The 25,778-nt window shown below is 41.1% G+C and overlaps 1 protein-coding gene across 12 annotated transcripts in view; it reads right to left on the minus strand.

The window, feature by feature from the left end:
• DOCK3 (dedicator of cytokinesis 3) overlaps positions 1–25,778 on the minus strand; it is a 210,935-nt gene that overhangs the window by 4,906 nt on the left and 180,251 nt on the right. For 4 of the 12 annotated variants that reach the window (XM_030502035.1, XM_030502038.1, XM_030502037.1 and 1 more), the window contains 16 exons: positions 23,745–23,831; positions 21,929–22,033; positions 18,949–19,090; positions 17,519–17,685; positions 16,887–16,973; positions 16,251–16,430; positions 15,174–15,257; positions 13,820–13,936; positions 12,556–12,677; positions 11,712–11,847; positions 11,080–11,161; positions 8,952–9,104; positions 5,355–5,473; positions 4,317–4,404; positions 794–916; positions 118–200 (listed from right to left, as the gene is read on the minus strand). In XM_030502035.1, the coding sequence (XP_030357895.1) occupies positions 118–200; positions 794–916; positions 4,317–4,404; positions 5,355–5,473; positions 8,952–9,104; positions 11,080–11,161; positions 11,712–11,847; positions 12,556–12,677; positions 13,820–13,936; positions 15,174–15,257; positions 16,251–16,430; positions 16,887–16,973; positions 17,519–17,685; positions 18,949–19,090; positions 21,929–22,033; positions 23,745–23,831 (1,875 nt within the window). The remainder of the gene's footprint in view (positions 1–117; positions 201–793; positions 917–4,316; positions 4,405–5,354; positions 5,474–8,951; positions 9,105–11,079; positions 11,162–11,711; positions 11,848–12,555; positions 12,678–13,819; positions 13,937–15,173; positions 15,258–16,250; positions 16,431–16,886; positions 16,974–17,518; positions 17,686–18,948; positions 19,091–21,928; positions 22,034–23,744; positions 23,832–25,778) is intronic. The other 8 variants (XM_030502047.1, XM_030502041.1, XM_030502036.1 and 5 more) reach the window with 7 other exon arrangements.

The following is a 25,778-nucleotide window of genomic DNA, read 5'->3' on the forward strand; positions in this document are numbered from 1 at the left end:
CATGTTAAAAACAGTGTTTCTGTATTCAAAAGCTGCTTGGAGGGTGCAGAGGAGGGGGACTCCTTCAGGAGTTTGTTATTTCCCTTCTACACCCCTCTCTGCTTTCCTGCTTTTTACCTTGCGCAACGTTCGTGCAGGCAGTGCCGGAGGAGCATCACTGAGCTGGTGATGGAAGGCATCAAAGTGCAGCGAGTAGTGTCCTGGAATGAGACAAGGATCAGAAATGCAGACTGGTGCTGCCTCACTGCAGCCAAAGAGCTGGGGGTTTAGGCTCCGTAATGCCAGGTAACAGCTCCACATGCTGGTAACTCCAACCTAGAGCTTCCTTTCTGACAGGTACAGTGGAGTGCGTCTGTCACACACAAAATGCTAACGAGAAGTGAAGGGCAGTGATATTTTTACCCACCCCTGTTATCAAGGATCTCATGGCAAGGCAAGAGGCTCATAAAACAGTGAACTTTTGAAGTTTCATTTAACAGCTTTGTAACCTTAAATTACTGCTAAAGATGGTCACTGGCAAGAAGCCAGGCCAAGCTTCACACTCACACACCTAATTCTAGTCCCAAAATACAAGCCCATATTACTATAAGGACTGCAACAAATTTGAAGATTTTGAGAAAAAGAACTGAAAACTTTGTCCAGTGCTAACCGAGCAGACCAGGAAAGACTTCAGGCTTTTTCTTCTGATGCCTTTTTATAGGGTGGTAGCGGGCAAAGCCTAAGGTCAGCTTTCAGACGGTGTAGATTTCTCTCTGCAGGATTTATGCAGCAGGCCTATCGGGCATTTCCTTACCATGGGGCAGGCTTCGGGGAGGCACTGGTAGGGCCAAGATGCTCCCAACGTGGGCAGACAGGAATGGCAGGGTCTCTCTGGTTCCGCTGTCTAGGCTCCAGCTACTGGGCGCTGCTGGCACAGCTGAAGGATTGAAACAGATTTAACTTGGGTAATGTAACAGGGGGGTTGTGGGGCCGGCCAGAAGGACTGGCTTTCCAGTGGGCTCTTCAGCAGTAGAGAGACAGATTCTAGGGACTTGATGAACGGGAGGATTGAAAGCATACAAAGACATTGTCTAGTCTACAGTGTGTTAAGTAAGTTTATAGGTTGCTTAGTTAAGGAAGCGAGAGTTAGGTGATCGTAGTGTTAGTCTGCCCATCTCCCCGCCATGACCACTTGGCTCATTTCCATCAGATCTGAAGAGCAGGAGAACTCTGCTAGGGTGTTTTTTGCAAACCAGTGGCAAAGTAAAAATGAAATCTCCCTGATGGAACAGCAGCTAGATCTCTGCTTGGTGGTAAGGGATGACAGAGCAGAAGGGAACATGTGGCAGAACCCACATGAAACACAGGAAGGCCTGTTGCTGCACTACAGTAGCTAAGTGAAGACTGGATGAAGGACATGAGAGAAATCACACCTCAGTCTGTTACAAAAGAAATCATGACTTTAAAGCCCTGATTTACTAAGCTACAGAGTTGATCAAGAATTTTGATCACAGAGTTAAAGTAAGACAGCAGTTCAGATTCCTTGTATTAGTCACCTGAAGAGATCATGTATTTGTTAATCAGGAAGTACAGAGAGAGAAGGCTTTGCTCATGCAACAGATACTGAGCGTGGTCTTTGTGAATCTGTTTTTTTGTAGAAATAAAAGCTGCTTCTAACATGATCTTTTTCAGGATTTTCAGAGTTCTGTCAACCTTAAACATTCAAATGCACCTTCCTGTCTTCCAAACACACTGCAAGACCTAATTCGTTCTGAGCAGACAGACATGCAATAATTGTATGTGTATTTAAAAACAATAAGCAATTTCTTCAGATAAGCAAAGAGAAAAGGAAAATAAAATAACTCAGAGAGGCCTACCAAAGAAAACGGAGATAAGAATAGCTATTTCCATCTTCCATTTGGAAAATGGAAGCCTGGAGAAATAAACATGGAGTTTGACAGTTGAAGAGGATTTCTCCTTAATTAAAATCCCTGCAGCCATTTTTTGGTGTGTTTCTTTTCTAAAATGACTCTGAAAGGTTTCTGTGGTTTTATTTTTTCTCCTTAGTTCATGAGTTAACATGAACACAGGCTGCCCGAGACCTAAAATTCCCTAAAGCAAAAAAGATGGCAAAGTGATAGCTTCATAAGACAGAAGAAACTCCATAAAGATATGAAAGTAAATGTTTTTAAAGAGAGACCCTCCAACTGAGAAAGGCATACAAAGAAGACAGTAAGAAACTTGACAGAGAACAGGTTCAAACCAAGGGCTACATCTCAAGACAAGTAATGTGGCTTCAGGTGAATGTTCTGAGCACCCTGTACGCATGCCAGAGTGCTCTCACTTGCACTACTGCAGTAGGTGTCAGAAAGCTAAAACAGAGCAACAAGATGCATAACGATCTCCTGCAGTATACAGCAGCAAGTGAAAAGGGCAGAACAGAATCTCAGTGGTTTGGCCTGTACAGTGAGTGTTGTGCTTGGTTTTTGTTTTGTTTGGTTTTTTTGAACACTGAGATGCAGTGGAAGAATATGAAAAAGAGAACCTGGTACCCCAGTGCATAATCCATTTATACTTTCTCAGTGTTCCCTCATTCATGGCCTTTTTACTCCTATTTAGGAGTGCCAGAAATCATCCTAAGGTTAGATGCTTTTACAGAGTGGTTGCTGCCTGTTAAAACCAGTGTATTATCCAAAATGCTTCATGGAGGAACCTAACCAGAGGGCTCCCAGTGCTCTGTCCTAGCCCATCTCTCTCTCTGTAACAGTGTTCAGTGGCTCGGTGGCCAAGTTTAATGAGCAGGGAAGCTGCATTTGAACCATTCTGCTCCGGGCGACTGATGTCACCCTGCTGTCAATGAGAATTAGTGAGCTGAGCTTCTGACATGGCAAGGAGGGGGGGTGGGTGAATTCACAGGGCATGACTGTTAACAAAGCCCAAGACAGATGGCATCCTGAGTTAGAAAGAATGATGATGCCTGTAACTGCATTGATGCTGCCAACCTGGCTGAAGAGCTGGGATTCCCATCACACCATGCCCTAGGAACACTTACTGAACATCATCAGTGTCTTTCATGGCTTCTTCAGGCTTCTAGAGGGGATTCTGCCTTTGATCCCCTGCTCTTTGCACTGTATACTACACTCTTGCATATATCGCCCACAAATACAAATTTAAGTGTTTTTCCCAGACACCTAATAAATATTTACCTTCGTTTTCTAGATCTTTCTCTTGTCCAGTAAAAAGATCTCACCACCTCTGTTGTACGTTCAGGTCAAGCTAACAGTTGAGCTAAGATGGAGCTCTTCATCCCTCACCCCCTACCCTGAACTCTGTTGTCATCATTTATTACTGTCATCAAGCCATCGTTCTGCCATTTATTCAGAACGGTAGGTTGCCTCGGTTTCAGGCTGGACTGCTCCGCAAGGCTGTGACACTGTGAAAGTTGTGGATTCTGAGTTATTAGAAATTTTAAAATAAAATTTGGGTTTGGGTTTTTTTTTTGTGTAAAGATACAGTTTATTTCAGGCACAGTAACTGAGACCGAACTGCTGATAAAAGTCTCATGCAGTGCATTATGTAGGTCACACCAGAGGGGTCCGATGGTTTTTCCTGGCCTTAAAAACCTTGTAAGGTACCGTTTTTCCCAGCAATACATGAGACTGTTGCTTGCTCGGGCAGCATCCTGGCCTCAGATTTTGACTTAGGAATTTTGCTCTTTTCTGCTTTTTCAGAATGCTGCTTTTCAGGTAATTTTTTGAGCCTATGCTTTGTCCATGCCACCCCTTTTGCAAGCTCCTCCTTTTCTCTGGCACCAAACAAACCAACTCTTGCTCTTCATTCATGTTTGTTTCTCTGCAGGGACTCTGCCTATTTTTTCCAAAGCAATGAGACAAGAAAGCATACATTCCTAGGAATACACTTCAGTAAATATAAAACTACCCCAGAAAGGCATTCCAGGAAATGTTAATATTTGGGACAGTAGTGCATATTAAAAAAACCAGTATAGTTCATGATTTTAAAACACAGCCTAAATCTTGTACTCTTCTTTCAGACAGCTTCTCATGTGCTGCGTTGGAAGTTTTGCTGGAGAAAGGCTGCAGGATTTGTTTCAGTAACAAGCTTTCTGAAATAAAGAGGTTTGTGCAACTCCACCCTTGTGTGAATGATCTGAAATGACCAGAGGTTGGCAGAAGGCCCAGTTAATTAAACTGTTAATTAAAACAATGTGAGAGAACGCACTCTGCCAGGAGATGCAGAAGCCCATTCGTTACTTGCTGTAGCATGACCAGAGGAATAAGATTTTAGAGAGCATGCATGCCAACTAGAACAAAGAGTACCTTTCTCAGCCACAGACAGGTTGGGATCACTGCACGGTTTGCACGGTCCAATCATCTGTTGGATCAAGGCGCGCTGGAAGTTTGGAGGCTAAGGGAGAACAAAGTTAGCAAAGAAAAGTAAAACCAGAAACCAGTTACAGCCCAGCGGCTGCAGAACCCTGGGGCTTCTTTTAAGCAAAGAAAGTTTCTTAACTAAAAAATTAATGGGAACTTCAGGCTGTGTCTACCTTAGCGAGTGCTGCAGTGCACCACTAGTGCATCTCTAGAGTGCGACAGTGCTGAGGACCCAAGAGCCAGCACTCTTGTGTTCTCTGGAGGAGTTACTTCGAACTAGATCTGGCCTGGTCTCATGGCCATTATCAGCTTGAATGCATTATGTGCCTTATGGAGCTTACCTTTTGCTTTGGTATTATTTGAAAGAACTGAGTGCACATGCTCCGAGGTTTGCATGCTCTGAGAGACTTCTCAGAGACTTCTTCTGATGTGAACTGAAGTGATTCCCTTCAAAAGTGCACAGCAGGGCCAGGTGAAAATGCTTACATGTAGGCGCTCTGAATTTTTCAATTTGTCCAGAGAAAGTAGTAGATACAGGCACAGACTGTTTGGAAACCCTGTATCAGCATATTATTTCAGCCTCTCATTGTTTTCAATACCTCTGGACATCACCATGAACCTATTTAGAATCAACTTTGAGGCTAGACTGCAAAGGATGGCCATGGTTCTAGAAAAATCAATCAATAAAATGGTGTGACTACTTGCAGTGGACCAGTGCTCACTGGATAAAGTTGGGAAGTAAGAAGAGTCCATTTGCACAGGGCGTGTTTGCAATTTTCAGTTATTACAATTTGTAGCATTTGACTGCAAAAGGGGTGGCTCTAGGGGATGAAAAGTCCTGCACTGCCTCTGCAAAATGATCCTAAGCTAGGTGGTGTGCTTTCCAGAAATAAAAAGGGAAGCTTTAAGGTGGTCAGAAAGAGTAAAAAATAAAGTCACAGTTTCAGGTGGTTGAGCTGACAGAGAAGAACCGAGATCTGCTACCTGTCCGTTTTCCATAATAGCTGCGGGATACATGGCGCTGCTGGGTCGGTCCCGATGGGCTGGCAGCAACATCATCATCTCCCGAGAGTGGCGGTACTTATCTGGTAGAGAGGGAGAGCCTGTAAACAAGTGAGAGCAATCACGTACACGTGACAAACAACAGCCAGGTCTCCGCATGCCTGGGGATCTACTCCTCCTTTGCACTTTGTTCAGACGGATGATCTTACAGGACTCAAGAAAACATGGTGCCGAGCCCACTAAGCAGCTAACTGCTGGAGGGGTGCATAGCACGAGGATGAGGTAACAACTAGCTTGTTATATACAATTAAGGACATACCATGTGAAGGGTATAAGATGCATGTGTCCCTAGTTGTCTGTTGGAAAAGTGCTTCCTCTTTAATGACAAAAAAAAAGTGGGCAGCTGCTGTACAGTGCCTAATGTTCCCTTGCCCCATAAAGTATTGTAGAATTATAGAATTCCATAAAATTGTGCATTTTAGGACTGAATGTGGAAGAGAGGGATAAAAGCTGGAGATGCAGGAAGCTACGGGAAGCTACTTCATTCCTCAGTTCTGGTAGAGATAGTCTGAGGTGTTACCATTTAGCTGGTGATACCTTGGTTAGCTTCCTCTTTGTTACAGCAAAACAAACCCCAATAATAAACAGAATTGTCTATAAATGTGGGTGGCACTTTGCTTATAATGCCGCTGGGCAACGTATGAGTACTGCTGAGCATGCTGGTATCTGAGCCATTTTATGACAGCAGGATGCTTACCAGTGCTTAGACAGCAGGAATATACTTGACTTAACTCTTAGTTAATCTGTATAGTTGTCATTTAAAATGTTGGGGTATTTCATGTAAGCAGCTTCCTGGCGCGTGGAATTATTTGGGACTCGTGTCCTTCAAAGTAGAGTGTCACGTAACAATATGCCTTCTGATATGCAACAGCTGACAATGGATTTCCCAAGAGAATGATTCTCATTAGTGACTTCCTGAATTCTGATATTACTGATACATGCATCCCTTGGGATGCACAATATTAGGCAGGAATTGATGTTCTGAAGCTGCTGGAGTGAGCTTTAATTTGCACTGCTAATTTCATTGCGTCACAGACACGCACTTAACAGATGGCAGCACACAGCGCATTACAGAGCCATGCCGGCTGTTGGGAATGCATGCCTGCTTTGCAAACTTTCCACAACCACACACATTACCTGAGCAGCACTCCAACATATGAGCAAAGGCATTGGTGCTGGTTAATGCAGCTTTTACCCCAGCAAAAGCAAACATGCAGTTTTGGGGACCGATACTCAGCACACAGTGGAAGGAACAATGTGTCCAGCAGAATGCAGGATAAGGTCCTACAATTGCAACAATTCCATCAGGGGTGGCAGATCCCAGATTAAGCTACACCCCCACTCCGACATGAACAGCCGCAGAGTATCTGCATTCTAGTTCCGAACTCATTCTCTCCCCAGACATAAAACAGAAACATAATTAGACAACATTATTTGCTCTTATATACAACAACAGCTTGGAAAACACAGTGTTAACGCTTTATGCTGAGTCTCTTTTACTCACACATCACAGATAGTCCTGTTTCTGCATGACCAATGTAAGGATGCTGAACATTTAGGTGTGCCCAGAAACACAGCACAACCTACACTGTAAACCTTTCCCTTTTATTTATCTTGTCATCCTTGTTCTTTTATATCTAAGATGCAGACCACCTCTACGCGCCATCAGTTTATATGGGATTAGAGTTTCCACAGACCTTGCTCTGCATGACCTGAAAAATCCCATGTGTGCTAAATAAGATGGCAGGCTAGTTTACAAAACAGCTCTGCTGTTTGGTACCCTATATTTGTAAATAACTATAGCTATAGGATTGTAACAGATTATGCCAAGTATCCAGTCTGCAACCAAAATTAAGTACTGATACTTTTGCATTGTGGGCCACAGCAGGAGTGGCTATAACTGAAGCTTGTATTAATAATCAGGCCTGCTTCTTTGGGCAGAGAGAGAGCACAACCACCACGGCTCCTCTCGGGGACTGTCAGACTTCAAAACCAAAGTCAAAAAAGCTTTTACAAGCTTCCAGAGCAGCCAGTGGCCATATGAAACACTGCAGCATGTATCAGGGCTTATTCCTTTTAGCTGTAGCTTGGTACACTTGATGTGTGCAGCATCGGACATACTATTAATGAGAAAGGAACACCTATGCTGAAGCAGAGGTAGTTTCTCTTTTTTGATTATGAAAATGCTAATCTACTTCTGACAAGTAGTAGTTTTAAGGAACAGAACTGAAACTTCATGTAGTTAAACTTCAAACTCCATGAATCCTTTCTCCTGATGCATCACTTTCATTACTGTTATGAAAACAGTTCGCTCCTGCACCAAATCATAACTTTTTTTGCTTTAAGAAGGAAGTTTTTAATGTAAATACATGGGTTCTTGCAAAGTGCTGAGTAAGACACCAGGACTCTTTTCCTACACCTTGAAAAGGGGCCTGTGTTGAGGAAGGAGTAGGGATGCTTTAGGAGGCGAGTCATCCAGTGTCAAGTGGGAACTGCTTTTAGAGCAACTGGAGGAGTCCCAACCATATTTTAAATTAAATTACTGAAAATCCCTAACCAATTCCTAGCTCTTGCCAGGCCTTTTTGCATTACAATTTCTGCTTAACAAACATGAGCTTATGCAATCTTTAACTGCAGTAAGGTTAGAGCACTGCCTCATGAGTCACCTCAAATGAAGGCAAACCAAACTCTGAATTTCTTATTGATCCTGCATCCAACAACAGTGTTGCTTTAATAGGGAACAAGCTTGCTCATCTGAAACACAGAGTAACTAGTAATGCCTTTATCATGAGCACAATTAGAAAGTTCTTACTGTATTCTGATTACAATTCTGTTTAAGAATTTTGCTCTAACTTGTGTGTATTACAACAAGTGTAAGGTTTGCTGCTTTAATTTGCTGTTCAGTGATATCATCCAGTCATTAATCTACTGTCTTGATAACTATCCTTTAAAAGTTTTGGATTAATGGCATTATTATTTTCTTTGGACTGGCCAAATAATTTGCTGTGTTGCTGTTTTAAACATCAGTAAAAGGGTCATGTTTTGGAAATGGAGAACTGGAAGTATGATTTCAATTTCGGCTGGATTCTTACTACAAACAGCCATGGCTTCCTCTGGTCACTTCTGGAACTAATCTGTATTATAAAGATACCCTCAGAACAGTGCTAGTAGCTGAGCTCCAGGAAGGACTCTGCAGTTAAACAGAGAAGGTGGTGTAAGTATCTGGATAAAAGGGTAGTGGTTTTTCACCTCTAATGTTTGAATCAATGAGAGAAGCATTTAAGCATCTGACAAAACCCTAGAAATCCTACTTAACCAGTCTCAAGTTAAAGCCACAGGTGACCAAGATGCTAAGTCGGTAAATTTAGGTGGCCCGTACGAAACAAGTCGTTGGCCTTCGTATACTTCCCATGTGAAACGTGGTTTAGCTGCAGCATCGTGACTATCGTAGCTTTGTTGGCAGTCTCAGCAGAAAGGCCAAGGATTGGATGGGTCATGGTGACTGAACTATCCTCTCACCTCTAGAGGTGGTCCCTCCAGGACAGAGATGAGGCACATTGGTGGGGGCAGCGTGGGGAAACTTGCACGGCTGCCGCCCATGCTGTATCTGCTCTGTGGGTAAATAGAGGGCTTCAGCCTCCAGTGTTGTCAATCCAGCACCTTTCACCAGCACTAAATTAAAAAGAATATAAATAAATACCAAAAAAAAAGAAAAAAAAAAAGAAAAAAGAAAAAAGAAAGGATAGAGGTGCATTGACAGAGCTGCACATGTAAGGTTTGTGAAGTACCTTGCTCCAGCCTGTGATACTGGTCTCTCATTTTCACAACCATCAAATTCACCCAATTAAAAAACAAAACAAAAGGAAAAATCACCAAGGAGAAAAACAAAGCTCTATTACCACAGTGGAACTTAGATGTAAGGTTTTTTTCTTGTTACAAACAACTCCATTCCAGGCAGCGGTGTTGTAATAACCACAATAGTGACTTGCACAGTGTGAAACACAGAGAACATCTGGGACTTTACTGGAAGTGAAATCCCATAATCACTGGATAATGTCTGAATGCTGTGCTCACCTAACTTAAAAGTGAACAAAACTAGCAGAGAAGAAATGTCGTATCATAGGCTAGCAAAACATGTTAGTAAGAGTGAAGAATAAAATAGATACATATATTGAACTAGTTTTAAAAATCATTACTTCTCTTATTGCTTTCTCTTTGTGGTCATTTACAGTGTCTAGTTCTCATCTCTGGGAGGTGCTGTTGGTTCATTCATCAGCACTATACCCTTTGTAGCATTCAGCATTGTTTTCTAAGCAAGAACAAAGAATACAGTGAGGAGGGAAGCTGGTGATGCTGTGAGGTCATCAAGCTCAGAAAGGCTGTCACAGCCTGTCACTGTGAGCACAGCACTTTTCAAAACAGCCTCCAACACTGTGAGCACCAAACCCCCAAAGATTCAGACCTCACATGCCAGCTGAGGCACATCCATTTAAGGACATCTTCCTGACATGACAGCCCTGTACTCAGTCCCCTTTTCCCCTTCCTGTTTGTGCCAGTTTCATCCGGTTACTTTACTATTTATTTGAATTGTCATTATTTTCCTTCTAACCTTTGGCAATTTGTGAAGCTGTCTGCCTTTATTTGAAGATGTCCACTTCTCACCTTCCTACTCCATCTGATCCTTCAATTACATTACTTTGATGCATTTGTGTCATAACAACAGCCAGTCAATTAAGATTTCAGTGCAAGATTGAGCTGGCCTGAGAGAAAGGGCCCTTCTCTGTATTCTCTGTCCATGAGGAGACATACAGATCTCCTGTATGGAAAAAAGGGGTAAGATTTAAATATAAGCCTATATGTGTCTATATCCTGGATACCTTCTTCAGATGCCTGGGAAAAGTGGTGTAGAAATTTGTGAACCTGCAACTGAGAATCCAAAATGAGAGGAAAAAAACCAGCTTGATCAGAAGTTACCAAAGTCAGGCAATTGCACAGAATGGTTTTGCTTCAGCTCTGAGGCTTGGGAAGAAAATGATTAGCAATATCGAGCCCAGCTACTGTAACAGCAGAACCATTATGAGTACCCCTGGAGTCTGTTTTTGCATTTCTCCTTTCTTCAAGAATTGCCCAGCAGGGAAGCCTTTCTTTAATGCCAGCGCTTAAAATTCCTATCTTTCAACATTCATTGTATACATATGCTTTTGTATACACACATTTCTGCTAAACTGCCTCAAGTTCTTTTTTGTGCCATAATTTCATTAAATGCAGAAAATTATTTTTTTGCCTTTGTGTTCATGATCTCTCTCTTTTAATTACTGTACCAAAGACTATTCTTATTTTCCTCCTGACTGCCTGCCACAGTGCTGTGGCGGAACAATGGAAATCATTATGAAATTCAACTGCCTGAAACCAGCATGTATTAAAGATACATTCCAAATACTGCTGAAAAAGAAAAAAAAAAAATGATTAAATCCATTTCTGGAGAATGAAAAGCATTTTTTACGAAACAGTTTTTGAAGAAGCATTTACAGCTCCAAAAGAGAAACAGCAGTGTATTGCAGTGTAGGTGGTCTTTGGCTGGCGTTGCCAGGTTCAGGGAATGCCTGCAGAGACACTTAACCCTTCGCTTGGGCCCATCCGTTCTTACCTCGAGCACTGGAAGGGGCAGAGTTAATCATCTGGGACGGTGCCGAGTGAGTGGAGCTCAGGCTTGAGGTGGAAGGACTAGCCTGGGAGGAGGACAAAACAAGAGACATTGGTGACTGAGCTTTGGTACCTGGAGTTAGGGTAAACAAGCTGCAGGAGGCAGAGGAATCATCGAGAGAGAACTGAGTGGATCAGTGCATTAGGTATTTACCTGCCTCAGATCACCCAGTGCATCCTCTGTCTAGGAAATAGCTTTGGTGCAGGCCATTAATCAGCACTCAGGACTGTGGGACTCATTTCACCCTCCCACAAACCAAGAGCAACCCTAACTGCATAAATACAGGTCAGATAAATAACATGCCAACTAAAATCTCACTTTCTGAGAGCAATGGTATGATCTGGACCACCAGATCTATACAAATACAGTGTTTCTTCCCAAAGCAAACCTAGCTGAGTTACTGTGTCACCTTTCTTGACCAGTGTTAGAATCTACGTATTCAGTTCTTTGAGAAAAACATCCCAGGACAGATCCAATGGATGCACGCAGGTGAAGTGTACTCTTCCTAAGTATAACCCTCCGGAGCATGTTTGTGCCGTCTCTGACAGGCGCTGCTGGCTGTGCTGGAGCTGTACCTGCATGTGGTACATGTCCTCAGCAGTCTCCCCCACAGAGCTGTCTGTTAGGATAACCAGGTTTCCTGTCTCACTGGAGGTGTGGGATGACAGAGAGGATGACGAGTGTCGGACTGAACCAAGCAAGTTCAGTGGGCTGGAACAAAACCAGACACAGAACAAGGGCATAATTACTTTCTGAATCTGTGTTTTAATTTGTGAAGCCTGATGTTATACAAGCTGTAAGTACCTACAGTTACCTGCTGCTTTAGGTTACCTCTAGGTGTCAAATGCTTTTGAAAAATCAGGTTAAATAAGCTTAAACAAATCTGTAAATGTGAAATAAGTGACAATAAGATTACATGTAAGACAAGATAGGCTGTAGAATTTTGGCATAAAAGCCAGGTTAACATCACATCATGATGCTGGGTGCATATTTGTTTATAAGAGAGCTTTCTGAAGCCGCTCTCATTTTTAATGCTGATGGGGATGCAGCTTAAAAAAAACATGCCAAAGGAAGCCAAACACAAGACACACAGGTCAAAATAGTTTTCCTTCTTGCATCTGTTGGGCCTCAGCAAGTTGAAGGCAACTTTGTAGCTGACAGTAAATTAATACAGCCCAGCTGGTGTGCAGGCTGCACCCTGATCTCACTCAGGAAATCAAATTTTCTTTGTCACCACACACACAAATACATACTTTGTGCACTAGAGAATCTCCTTCGTTTGCCCTGAGAACTGGAAAAGGCTTTACAGAGTGAGGAATTTTGAGGAAGAAAATTTTATCATTGGGACACCGTCAGCTGCCAAGCCACTAAACAGTGCGCAGAGATCCTGGGTATGTCAGTACCAGAGAACCTGGGTACCTGTGTCGATGCACCAGCTTTATGCTCTCTGGGCTCATAGGTCCATGTGAAACCAGAACATTGCTGCGTGGTGTACTCATGCCAGAACAGGCTGGACTCAGCTTATCCAAACCTGGTAACTCCTGCAAAGGAAACTTACTTTAGCTAAGCTGGTCATGGAACATTACAAGTTTTGTTCTCAGAAAAGTCCTTACCTATTTCCATGTTCTTGTTTCCACAGGATAAAGAGCTGTAGTGCTTTAAAACCCCATTCTGTTTATTTCCAATGATCCTTTCTAGCCACTACTTCAGGAATTAAGGAGAAAAATAGAGGCAGAGTGTGGCCCAAATTACAGCCACCTGCATTTTTCAAAACAAAGGAATGTGCACTCAACAATGTAGATCATGTCCAAACTCTCAAGAAAGGCAGTGAACAAAAACTGGCACCTGTGACCTCTGCAGATCTCATCTGCTTTGAAAGAGAAAGGCCACATTTTAAAATTCTGGTGCTGTTATTTCTGGCCATCCTTACCAAGTGTTCACTTCTAAGAGTGGAGGAAAAAGCCTTTGAGTTAGAAGCTATCGTAGAAAATACACTGGAAAGTAAAGTGCTAATAGACATATTTCAAATAATCTTTCACATTACAGAAAGATACCCTTTAGTTTGATTGTGATAATGGTCAAGATTGCATCTAGGTATTCCTAAAGATTTCACTGTACCAAGAAGAGGAGAATGCACTGCAAACGTCTGAGACCCATCTGGCAAAGATGTCTTGAATACAGTTGTCTCAGAATACTTATGTACAGCAGAGCACACATGGAAGGAAAGGTACCATTCTTAGAGGAATTCCAACAGGAATTTCTGTTGCTGTCTATATAAAAACACTTCTGGAAGGCCTAATCCATGTCATGCTTCTCCAAACTGCAGCAGCTCTTTTGAAGAGCTCAACATTTAACACTTTCTGTTAATCTTTCTTCCTCTGCTTTACATCATTTTCTGCTGTGTAAGGCAGTAACTGAAAATCAAGCTTTACAATTGTTTTGTGATACAGTAAAGGTCACCCAAATATTTAAAATTCTAGATTAAATGAAAGGCTAAGTTAACATTCTGACTAGGTATAGACTTCCTTCTTGCACAAAGATCAAGAACTCTCTTGATAATTTGGCAATCCAGTAGAGTCAATCAATGCTGAATCAAGCACAGTTCTTTTGTGAACCTTACTGCAACTAATAGACATTTAAACATAACTGTATTTCAAAATGGGAAAAATGATTGTCAGCTTACATGGTACAGGCTGGATCGCATCATCTGGAACTGGTCTATGAGTTTCTTATGCAGGGGACGCATTTCTGGGTGTACAAATTTCTCATGGACTGCCAGACCCACTCCTAAGACATGTACCTGGTACAAAGAAAACATCACATCACAAAGCCAAATAACTTCTGTCTAAGAGGTAGAATAAAAGCCTGTCCTGCAGCTCTGTCAATGTGCAAGGGTGTACTGTAAAATACAGTTCATTTACAAGGTTGCTGGTAATTAAGCAAGCCTAAGGAGACCTGGCAAGTTCATAGTACTTCAGCAAGTACTTTGTGAGACAAGCACATTTATGTCATGTTGGATTATTTTAAGAGATAACTAAAAAATTATCAGCTTGATTCTCTCTCTGGAGTGAACTGCATTACATCCTCACACAGAGGAAATTCCTTCCACCCAGTGTCAGAGAAGGAGTCAAAGTTGCCAACAGAGGTGTCTAAAAGGAGTTTCTGATACTCAAGCAGAACAGCAGCAGTGACAATGCACAGTCACTCTGTTGCTCATTATCTGTTTTCAAAGGTCACTTTTTCAGAGGTCAAACACACAATACTAGTGGTTGAATGAGATTATATAAGCTCTCAGATGAAAGAAAACAGTGCTGATAGCAGGCTGAAGATGTATATAATTCCCTACATGATCCAAAGTCTATACAAACAATAACTAATTAATCCTCAAACATCCTCTTGAGGACTGAAGGGAGATAAGCATTATCTTTATTTTACAGATGGGAAATCTGAAATGCAGTTAACTGATTTGTTGCAGAAATAGGCCAGGCAGCTCTATTCAGACTTAGACACACTATTTAATGAGGTATATCTTGCCACGCTGTCAGTTATGAGGGATGTGATTTTCTGATTTCACTCCCATCAAAGCATCCAGCTAGCTTTATCTATCCAGATAGTTCATGGAGACACTAAGGAAAAATAAAACTGCAGATAATATAAACAGGCATTAAGTTTCCCTAAGCAACTCTGCCAGTTTAAGCACAAGCCTGACCTGTCCTGTCCCTGATGATCTTTGGTATTTATTGGGAAGACATAACTCAAAATGCCAAAAATGAACAGCAAGCTTGAAACGTAGCAAGATGTCTACTGGATAATAAATAGAGACAACAAAATTAATGTCCTTTGAGCTGAGCTTCACCTCACATCCCATAAGGTGAATGGCTTGTTCCTAAACTCCTTGCCCGTCTCCCCTGTTTTTTAGATCCCCTGTATCAAAATTCTTTGCTTCTGAATGAATCAGTTGGATCTGATATGTGTAAACTGACTGCTGATGAACCCAGACACTGTAGCAATGTTCTTTTGCATCTGAAAACCAGTACCTGTTCCTGCATGAGTTCCTTGAGCTGTGTGATCTTCTCTGCATCTCCAGGGTGCTTTGTGATATAATCTTTATCAAAAAAGGCCTGTAGGAAAAGGGAAAAAAAACCCAAACCTTCTGCTTACTGGAAGATAATTCATTGTAACTTGATGTCAAAGGATGAGAGGAAAAGGTCCAAGCATCTTAGGAAAACTAAATACATTAAGGTAACAGCAGCAGCTCATTTTTATTGCTTTTAGCACTCTGGGATCTGGGTAAAACTCCAGTATGGTTTTAGCAACTGAGATGATTCTGCTGAATCACAAATCTGACCAGGTTTCCCCATGTGACAGTGATAAGCAATACCCCTAAGCCTTGTATCATCCAGTTATTTGAATTTTATATAGTTTCCTTCACATAACTGCCTAAAGATACCGAAATTAAACGAGTGAAGTGGTAACTAATGTAAGCCATGGAGAGTGTTCTCTTCACGGCTCTGCAGGGAAGATGTGTCCCACACTCCTGGACCACTGCTGCCATTATTCAGTATTTCTCTTTCACCCTACACTTCCCTTTTGCAATGCAGAGTTTAAGTAACAGCTTGCCAAAGATGATGCCCACTAACATCCTGCATGTAAGATCATTTTAAGGTTACAGTGAGTCTGAAATTAGGCAAGCAAAGATAATGGTTGAGTAGCACAAATTCGTGGCTTTTCCTGATTACAGGCCCAATCAGTCTCAGTTACCATGAGTCCCATTACATGCCTGTATTGCAAAATAAATTTATAATGTAAGCAGTACAAACAATCTGTTTCACTCTTTTTCCTGCCAAGTGAGGATTTTCAGCAAGTTTAATTCCTGAGAAACCCCACTGTCAACCCCACCTACTGCAATGCAATATTCCAGCTCCATCTCTGGATACTCCTGTTGACATGTGGCTATGCGCTGAAACAGAATAATCAAGTAGGGGTTTTGACCTCATATTTAGATAATGTAGATGAAAATTCCTTATCTTGCTAGGTGATACTCTCTTTGAAACAGAAATAGAACTAAAATTGACAAAAGGTGATAGTAAATTCAGAAGCAGAGCCTGGCTTACCTCCTGGTACCGTGCAATTCCTCCATTAACTGCTGCATCAATCACTCCATTCAGACACATGCTGAGAAGATTAATGTTACCATGCATTTGTTTATGCTGGTACTGGCTTATCAGTGTTCTCAGCTCCTGGTTTTTGTTCTCAACCACTTGAATGGCGTTTTCCAAAGGACTTACTTCAACCTCAAAAGCAATAAAATATACCTTATTCCATGGACACTTCACTGAGATTTATTATCTTCCTTGTAATGAAATGATACTCTAGGCTTGTTCAGTGATATCTCTTAGTTTTTACTGCTTTGTAGAAAATAAGCTACATAACAAACTTCACTGTTGGCAATGCTGTATTTCAGGTCGCTGAGTTGTGATAACTTCTTTCTGTATTCTGAAGACATGGCAACAATGCAATTATTCCATCTTTTTGGCACTGTCTCCATTATACTGTCACATTCCCTCACATAATTCCCCCGGTTACGTTCAGCAATTGTTTAGACTAAGTGGTAGAAAAAGGACATAATCATTGGTAAACTTCATCATTTTAAACTGCAAAATTTCAGCCAAAGGGGTTTTAAGCTGCCTATTCCATGTCCTCAGTAACTCATCATTTCAAACCCCAATCACAGGAACTGTGAATGTTACCAGCTCTCTTCTCTCCACTTCAAACCAACGAGAGATCCCAGGCAAGCTGTGAGTCAAGGTCAGAGTGGTTCGTTCAATCCACAAGCTCTGCAAAGAGTAATTGAGGATGTGAGGTACACGGTGAATCACAATCACATCATCTCTACTCTTACTAGAGGTGCTGAGGGGGTAAAGTTCAGAAAAGAATCTATCAACCTCGTGAGCAGTAACTCATTTTGCAGAATGTCGAGCTGAAAGTCACTTGAACGATGAACCCAGAATTGAGTGTGCTCTAAAGCAACACATTCAAGATCTCTATGCATTTTTAAAGGTTGGTCATGGGAACCAAGATGACATTGTGGGCATAGATATGGCAGTAAGAAAAAACAATCCAGCCACACAAAAAAAGCCCCATCCTTGCTTGAAAATGCATTCCTGCTGGCACTACAATACCTCACCTTTAAACCAGACAATGCTTTAATCAGGTCAGGTGTGTAACCTTTGGATTCAACAGCTACTTGTTATTTGAGTTACTATAGTATCTCTGGCCATCAAATCAGGGTTACTTGAAAGGCTGTATCAGCACAAAATAACAAGACAGTATTTGCCTTGAAGAGATAAACACTTAAACACTGCTTATTTGCTACTTCTACCTTAAATTCATTCTCCTTGTCCTTTGGGCCTTTGTGGAAGGGCCTGTCATAGCGGAATTTCCGGATGTTGTTGACTCGGTAAAAGCTCTTTATGCGATCAGGGACACGGTCCATTTGCAGCACATCTATATTGTCTGGGATGGGAGTCACTGCATAGATCTGTAGATCTGTAAATTAGGTAGTCAAAGAAAGCCACAGGACATCAAACAGAAAACTATCCCCGCTGTGGGAACAAAAAGGATGGTGCATTCAGAAAGTCATGCTCCTGTGCATTTTCCAATACTCTTCTTTTGGAAGTGAAACAACAGAATGCTAGACTAGAGCTCCTAGGAGAATCTACAGAGTTATAGCATCTCACAGCCAGATTAGCCAAAGAGGAAGATAACTGAGGATGCAGAGAGTATGTAGTAAGACATCCAAAATACCTAAAGCAGGGAAAATACTCAGTTCCTATCAGTACTATTAGAGCCAGGTGCCTCATTTGTGCGGAAACTTCAGTTGATGCATTTAAGTATCTAAATAATATTCCCGTTTGACAAATCTCACCTTGGATACTTCAGCTTTGTCTACAAACCAGAGGTGTCCTAATTCCATCAATTTACAGTACAGTTTAATTGAACTAGTTTAACCTCAGTGTTACAGACAAGCTCTCTGCAAGCATAAACAAACCAACCAAAGTATAAATACAGACAAGCCCTCTGTCTATGAAAGTACCAGCGTTATACAGCAAAGAGGAGTGAAAAGCATGTGTTAGGAAAGACAAGTGGGAAACAGCAACCCATTTCAGGAGAGCTCACTTGCTGACAATTTCCTGATGGTTAAAGGCCTGTGCAATATCTTTGCTGCTGTCACACAAGCCAAACAGCAGTGTTCTCCTGACTGAAATGTCCACAAGTCTCTGCAGACCCATTAAATGTTATATGGTTCAGTCCTTAAATGTATATAGAATTGTACTGGTTGCATCAAATCACAGTACAGATTACCAGTGAGAGGAAAGGAGATTCAAAGCCTTAGGTATGAAATGGTTCAGCAGTTTAAAGGAAAAGGGAGACTGCAAAAATAATAATACTGATGTGAAAGATAGAACACAGTGGAAAATAACACTTTGGAATTACTATCTGTTCCCAACAAAATATTTTCCAAGAGCAGATACCAAGGATACTTTTAAGGACACAAAACATGCATTACGGCAATGCTGTTGGAAAGTTAAAACAAGGATGTGACTAAGCAGACATGACCATTCTCTCCAAAAGTGCATAACACAATGAACCAGTTAATGTCTGCTATAGACAGAGGTATGGGTTTGTCTATAGGACATGGTTTTGTACCTAAGGCACTGAGGAACTCAGGTGTCCAGGTTGATGACCTTCTCAGTACCTCCCTCCTCTGTGCTCTACCACAGTTGTTCTACTCGTATCAGTGAAGGATACACTGGGCATCACACTGCAGTATCGAGTCATCTGGGTGGTTTGGGTGCTGCATTGCAATGGCTTGTGGGAACTCACTTAGCATCCTCTGCTGGAAGGCTTCCAGCCTCTCATAGTCGTGGCCCCGACAAACATACTCCTTGTTCTGCAAGAAGGACAAGCATAAATTAGCCTCCTTAAAAGTAAGTTAAATTCTGTTGGCTTTTATCTCGCTTCAAATTTTACTGCTTCAAACCCAAAGATAAATGACAGTGTCAATATGCTAATGTGAGAGTAAAATGCGCATTTAACACAGCTGATACATTTTATTCCTTCCTTTTTCTTTACAATGTATTTCATCAAGTGATGAATAAGTAGGCTATTCCACTGGTCTCTCAACAGAAAGATGCCTCTGATCCATACACACAGAGCATTCAGTCCTATTGTCTTTTCTTATTTGCTTTTCAGACAACTGAAAAGGACCGTTTTTTTAAATGGACTATACTGAAACATATCAATCAAAACTTAATACCAAGTCACCAGCTCGCCGTTCTACACTGGGAAAGCTGCTGTCAAATACAATTTACACCAGATGGATAAAAGTCCTGAGCATTCCATAGAACAGTGGGAGATAGATATGTTTATCAATTTATCAGTTATCCTTAGAGAGGAGTCATAACAAACTGTTCACAAAAATCATTGTTTCATCATTACTGTATTGTCACAGCCATACAATCCACCTCTGATCGTGCTGCACAATACATCCTCAGGAACTCCCCTGTCTATAGCGGAGTAATATGGAAAAGCTTTACCAAGAATTCTCACTGGCCACTTAGCTCCTTCAGCCCTAGAAGCACTTTCCTCTTGATGAACAAAACTTTGTTTCTGCTAGTAATGGAAAGCTTGCACTTAGATATGCCTCTTGAGGCATTAAACCGCTTGTGCAGAGTTCCTGGATGCTTTTTGCCATCTCTTAACAGCACCATACAGGATTTCTAAAGTCCTCAGTGTCATAAAGTCTGTTCTGCAGTGTCTTAACCCTACTACCACCAAACACAATTTTGGTCTGTGTTAACACCTCCTCATGCAAGTGGGCAAATCCTCTAATTTTGGTAGTTTTAACTCTCATACATGTAGCACTAACTAGAAGTACAGAGAGAATTTTCACCTTCATAAAACCAAAGAACAGTTCCTCCCCTTCTATTTCTTGCATTTGGAAGCTACAGTATATGCAATAATGTTGTGTTAATTGCTCTGGAAAAGGGTTCCGGCCGAGCAGTTCTTGATCTTGTAGCAAAATCAAAGAGAAAGCAGCAAACCCCAATCATGAAACACAGCCAAGGAGTGCCGTTATCTCTGGCTTTGCATTTCAACTTTATGGAGCAGATCTCATGTTCCAGCTGTGACAGATGTCACTTTGTATGCATCACTCACAGCAACCAATGAACTGGGAGACAAATGGCATGATGAATCCTGACAGTTCAGTTTGTAATGCTCAAACATTGCAGCCATTATTAAATCTGGAGTGAGTCCATATTTGAAGGTGAATCTCTTCATGGCATTGCAGTTCTCTATTTTAGCTTTTGAATGCAGCAATCCAGAAAACTGTAAGCCTATAAATAATGTTATTGTGATTCTAAAAATAATGCCCTGAAAACACCTCAAAGCTAAATTTAATAGACTTGCCAACATAAGATCTCAGAACGTGGCTTGTCAGGTCTTACTTGAACTTCTGGTAGGTGGAAGACATGGACAGTTTTAATTTACATATGTAGGAAGGTTAGAAATAGATGCAGAATCCATAGAAACATGAACAATGGCATTTCTAGACAAAGGGTCCTTAAAAATGTAGAAAGAAGTTGTTATGTTCTGTGTTAAGCTATACAGCAATGGAAAAATAAACGAGAAAAGGGCATGGAGTTATTTGATCATTTTAAATCACTCCCATATCCATTTGAAAATTTTAAATCCTTGTAAATCTTTTTCTTCTCTGGAATAGCTGCTTCCAATCTCTTTACAGTGTGATCCATGCTGATGTGATTGCTAATGGGCTTAGGCTGTGCTTTGCAATGTGTACGATGTATGGATCATTAGAGAGAGAAAGGAGGAGGATGACTTTTAATGAGATTGCTACATTAGTAATCTGCTATCAGAAGTACTGCTACCAAATATAATTGCAGAATTAACAAGGATTATAATTATGTACGCTCATGTTCACTGGTAATGTCTCCAGCCTGGTACCCATGTTGTTAGACCATTCCACAAAGAGTGAGTGCTGTGCACTGGAAACACAGAACATGCACCTCCAGTCCTTGGAAGCACACTCCAAGTTAGCTTGTCCTGTCAAGCTAGATGGCATCTACCATCAATTTTTAGACAGCTCTTGCAGCAGTTGTCAGATTATACTCCTTCTTTGCTCTGACCTAGCAACAAGACATGGGATGAACAAATGTCCATTTTGATTCCTCATTAGGAAAAGAGGATAACTGCACTTTTTAAATGGACTGCAGACCCAGCTGATGTTGTTTACACCAGCAGACAATAAGCTCAAAGTGAGAACATGGCCAGAGAAGCTGCTAGGCTTTTTTGAAGGAGGAAATTTTTGCTTGCAGATAGCATAAGAGAGTCATCACTCTGGTATTAGAATCATTCTGTCGTGTGAGACTTTTTAAAGCATGATAATTTGAGATGATGAAAATTAGTTGAGTAATGACCCAGCACTGCTGCAGTACAGCATTTTGCTTAATATAGAGGCAATTTGTGCTGCATCTGCAGGTCGTCAAAAATACACACAAGGCATGACTCAAACTTCTGCTCTCCATTCCCAAGAACATTTCCAGTGGACCCCATCCTTCAGTTCAGCCAGAAAGCTGTTTCTACTTGTGCAGGCGTAAAAAAACGTAAGCTGGATAGCAGACATCATATCTCCACAGCAAAAATACAGAGCCTTAAGTGCTTCTCTGAGCCTGGTCACTTTGACACATTTTGTATAAGCCTGGCTTACCCGCAGGAAAAATGGGAATTTCCGACCATAAAAGCCAACTCGGAAAAACTCGGGTTCTAAGCGCTGCTGTTCCATGATATTATCATAATAGGTGGCTTCCATTTTCTGTGGAGGACAAAGATAGCTGCTGTCAGACCCTTAAAACATTAGTATCTCAGGACACATTCAAATATCACATTACCCTTTTGCCCCTACTATTTTTATGAAAAGACCAAAATTGTGTTAAAGATAAAAATTATTAATTAAACCGTTTCTGTTCATGGTGGAACAGACTGGAATCCTCACACTCATTCCACAGGTTTGGAGACGACATATGAAAATTGTCTTCTTGTATCTCATTTTAAATTAAACAGGTCCTGCATGTAATCTTCTTAGCACTGCGGAATTAGTAGTGGAGCTGAAATTAAGATCTATGTTGCCTGGCTCAAAGTGTCCTATTCTCTCCTACAGCTCAAAATCTATACCACTGCCTGGGAAATTACATCGAGTCAATTGGGTTTGCCTTAATTGAGTTGAGGGGCATGAAAAAGATTGAAACAAAATTAAATCTTCTACAGCTCTGTGCACCAGTAGGTTTAACATGGAAGAAAAAGGGGTTTTGAAAAAGTAAAAAGTTCTTTTCTCTAGTTCCAATTATTAGTTTTGTGGCACTGTGCTAGCATTTATATCCAGAGTGGGATTTCAAGACCCCTTGCCAAACTGCATCTGAAAGGCTCACAGGAATTTCATTATAGCAAAAAGATAACTTTTTAAAGAGAAGCAGCAGTTTAACATCATTGCTTCCACTGCAGGGAACCCTAACAGCAGCTTTGAGTTCCAACGTTGCATCAAGGTTTTGTTCTCAGTTCCCACACACATTAATGCCTTTTCTAACATGGAGAAAATCCCCAAATCCTTGCAGGAAGAGTAAAGGAATGTGTTGAATGATGTGAATGGCACAGAGAAAAACTCTTTATAGAGTTTATAGGGGAGAAATTCAAGTTGGTTCAAGGCAACACAGATTTAGGAAACCTGAACAGAAAACAGATCCCACACAGGAGAGTGAAAGGATGATTTGAACTGGTTCTACTGATCAGCTGAGATGCTCTTCACCTGCCAGCTGATTAGATCCAAATAATAAAGAGGCAGCAGCAAGAATAGCTGATTTACTGATGTTTTAGGAAAGAAAGTCTTGATTCACAACCTGACTAAGCCTTTACTTTGCTCATAATTCATGATTACAGTATTTCCTGTACACCAGGATGTTTTACATGTCTACAGTAAAGAAGTGCACATCCAAGGTGGTCACCTAAACTCTCTTTAGGGTCTCTCTGAGGAAAAGAGGTTCTTCAGAAGTGCAGTTCATGAGTCCTAATTAGACAGGTATCTCTGCATGAGAATAAATTTGACTTTTAAAGAGAATTTAAATCACTGCGTATAAGAATACATCCACATAGCCTGGATCTGAACTTTGCAAACACGCGTGCTACCCCGGGGGACAAAAGCAGAATAAAATATTTTCACATTCATAAAGCTTTTAAATAACAACCTGAACTTTGACTTTCTGATTAAAGCACGATGCTGCAAATGTGCCCCGATTTCATCACGGGCTTGGTTTTATTGGTTCTTGTAAATTGGTAAGAACACCAGAAACGTTTGCCTTCATTCTTTCTTTCTTGTTCCTCTCATGTCAAGTGAGACACAAGCTGTCCTCATATTTTTGGAATTAAAACGAAATATCAATATATTATATGTGTTTACAGGCCATCTGAATTTACTGTTGTCCCTGCTTTGAGCAGGAGAGAGAAACTAGATGAGAGAAACTGCTGCTACTTACCCGAATCCAGCTGAGGCTCTGATAATCATAGAGGCTTTCGTACTGGATGGCCAGTTCTCTGCACAGCGGGATTCCAAACTCCCAGCTCTGTGAAACCAAAGCAGATCACACTCACAGCAAACAGGCTGTTATTGCCAGCTCAGCTGAGAGGAATCTGGAAACTCAATTTTGGGAATTCATTTGGTATGAAATGCCAGGGATTAGATGTGAAAATGCAGTGTGATGAAACGGTTTCCATTAAATATCAGATTAATTCCTTCTTTGAGATGGTAACGGAGGCATATGTTCCATTGACATTACACACACATCCTGCTTGTTTTTGACAGTTCCCTCATGAGACTGGGAACTTATGCGGGCAAAGATAATACAACTAACAATTGTTTCTTCTTGTTAGGCACCCCTTTAACTCACCCCCAATATCTCCTTTGCTTTCTGCACTAAAACTCCCTGGAGCAGAGTTGGGGCTTAGCTCCCCAGCAAAATGCTCCCCTACACAGGGCTGCTGCTTCCTACTGAAAGCACAAAACTGTCAAGCAATGGGAAACACTCAAATACAGGGACAGAACACCCTCAGAACTGACCTTTATTATTGCTCTGAGTGAATATCCATATTCAGAACTGACAGCAAAACTAATTTCTTCAACTTACAGTCTGCGTACAGTAAATCTTTTCTAGCACACCATACTCATCACCCTCAGAGGTAAGGCAGAGGGAGACTGAGTTTGGGCACCCCACTTTGTAAGACTCCTGTTATGTCACTGAGCTTTTTAAAGTGCTCATTTTACACCTTGAACTGAAATCTCCTCTCCATCATCTTTAAGCTGCAGAGACTGGAAGCCTCTGGGGGGACTGACTGTTTGTTACCACAGTTACGTAAAGGAACCCCAAGGTCTCAGTTGAACCTTTACTGGATTAACTTTTATGCATTACTGGGCTAACTTGTCAGTTGTTTTAACTGGGACCCTGTTGTAGTGAAAACAAAATTCATGTGTGAGTTAGACTGTCACCTAAGGTTTTAGGACTATTCATAGCAATATTGTAAATTATTGGTAACAGCAATTAACAGTAATTATGTAAAATATTAGCACTCAATATGGAAATAGCTCTTCTGGTTACATGTATCTGCACTTAAAAAAGTGAATCTCTACACTGTTTGATTTAGTGTATTAAGTACTTTGCAATGCTTCACACATGTTTATAGTGTTTATTCTCTCATCCTTAACATCAGCAAAGTTTTTTATCTCTGACTAGCAAAACTACTACATGTAGGAACTTTTTTTATTAAAAGAAGGGATAGTTGTAAGAACTAAAAAGGTAAAAATAATGACTGTACATCTCTTTAGGTTCAGTTAATTACAAAAACATAAGAACTTGCTAAATAAAAGATTCTTTCAGACTCAATTTGGATATTCTGATAGTGTTAGTCATTTGAGATGATGGGAAGCCTGAGGTTTATTTAGCTAAATACAATACATAAAAGAAATGAACTGAAAGACCAGGTACATGACTGCTCAGAGTATTACTCAGGTATTTGTGATCTGAAACAGGATTTTCACTGGGGGTTGTCAAAATCCATGGCATACAAACTGATCCACTGAATTGGGATCAACAGCAGTAACCAGTTCAGTGTTTGTATTTGCAAACACAAACACCACTGCATTTTTTAATAGGTTTCAACATTCTTTACAGAGATACTATACACAGATTTTCAGTCCTCAGCTGATCTATATTTACTTGAAAGAATGGAAAAGTCTCTTCTAAAACATCTGGCCAGGAATAAATGGCTTTGGTCACACAGAGTGTGAGCAGAGTCTCACTTCCAAACGGGATGGTACATAATTCTCTAATCTGTCTTGTGGACAGAAGCAGAAAGCCAGCTGGCTGTCTTCTCTCAAGGTGATCCTAAAGACGTAACCTTTTCAAGCTCCTTTTCATGTCTTATTTCTCTTTACACCAGCTCTTCTACATGTACCTTGATACTCTTCCTGTCACCCTAACTCAGGCTTTCTTTCTTTGTTTCAGTTGGATTTCCAC

The sequence above is a fragment of the Strigops habroptila genome, chromosome 11 (genome assembly GCF_004027225.2).
Source record: "Strigops habroptila isolate Jane chromosome 11, bStrHab1.2.pri, whole genome shotgun sequence".
NCBI classification, from domain to species: domain Eukaryota; kingdom Metazoa; phylum Chordata; class Aves; order Psittaciformes; family Psittacidae; genus Strigops; species Strigops habroptila.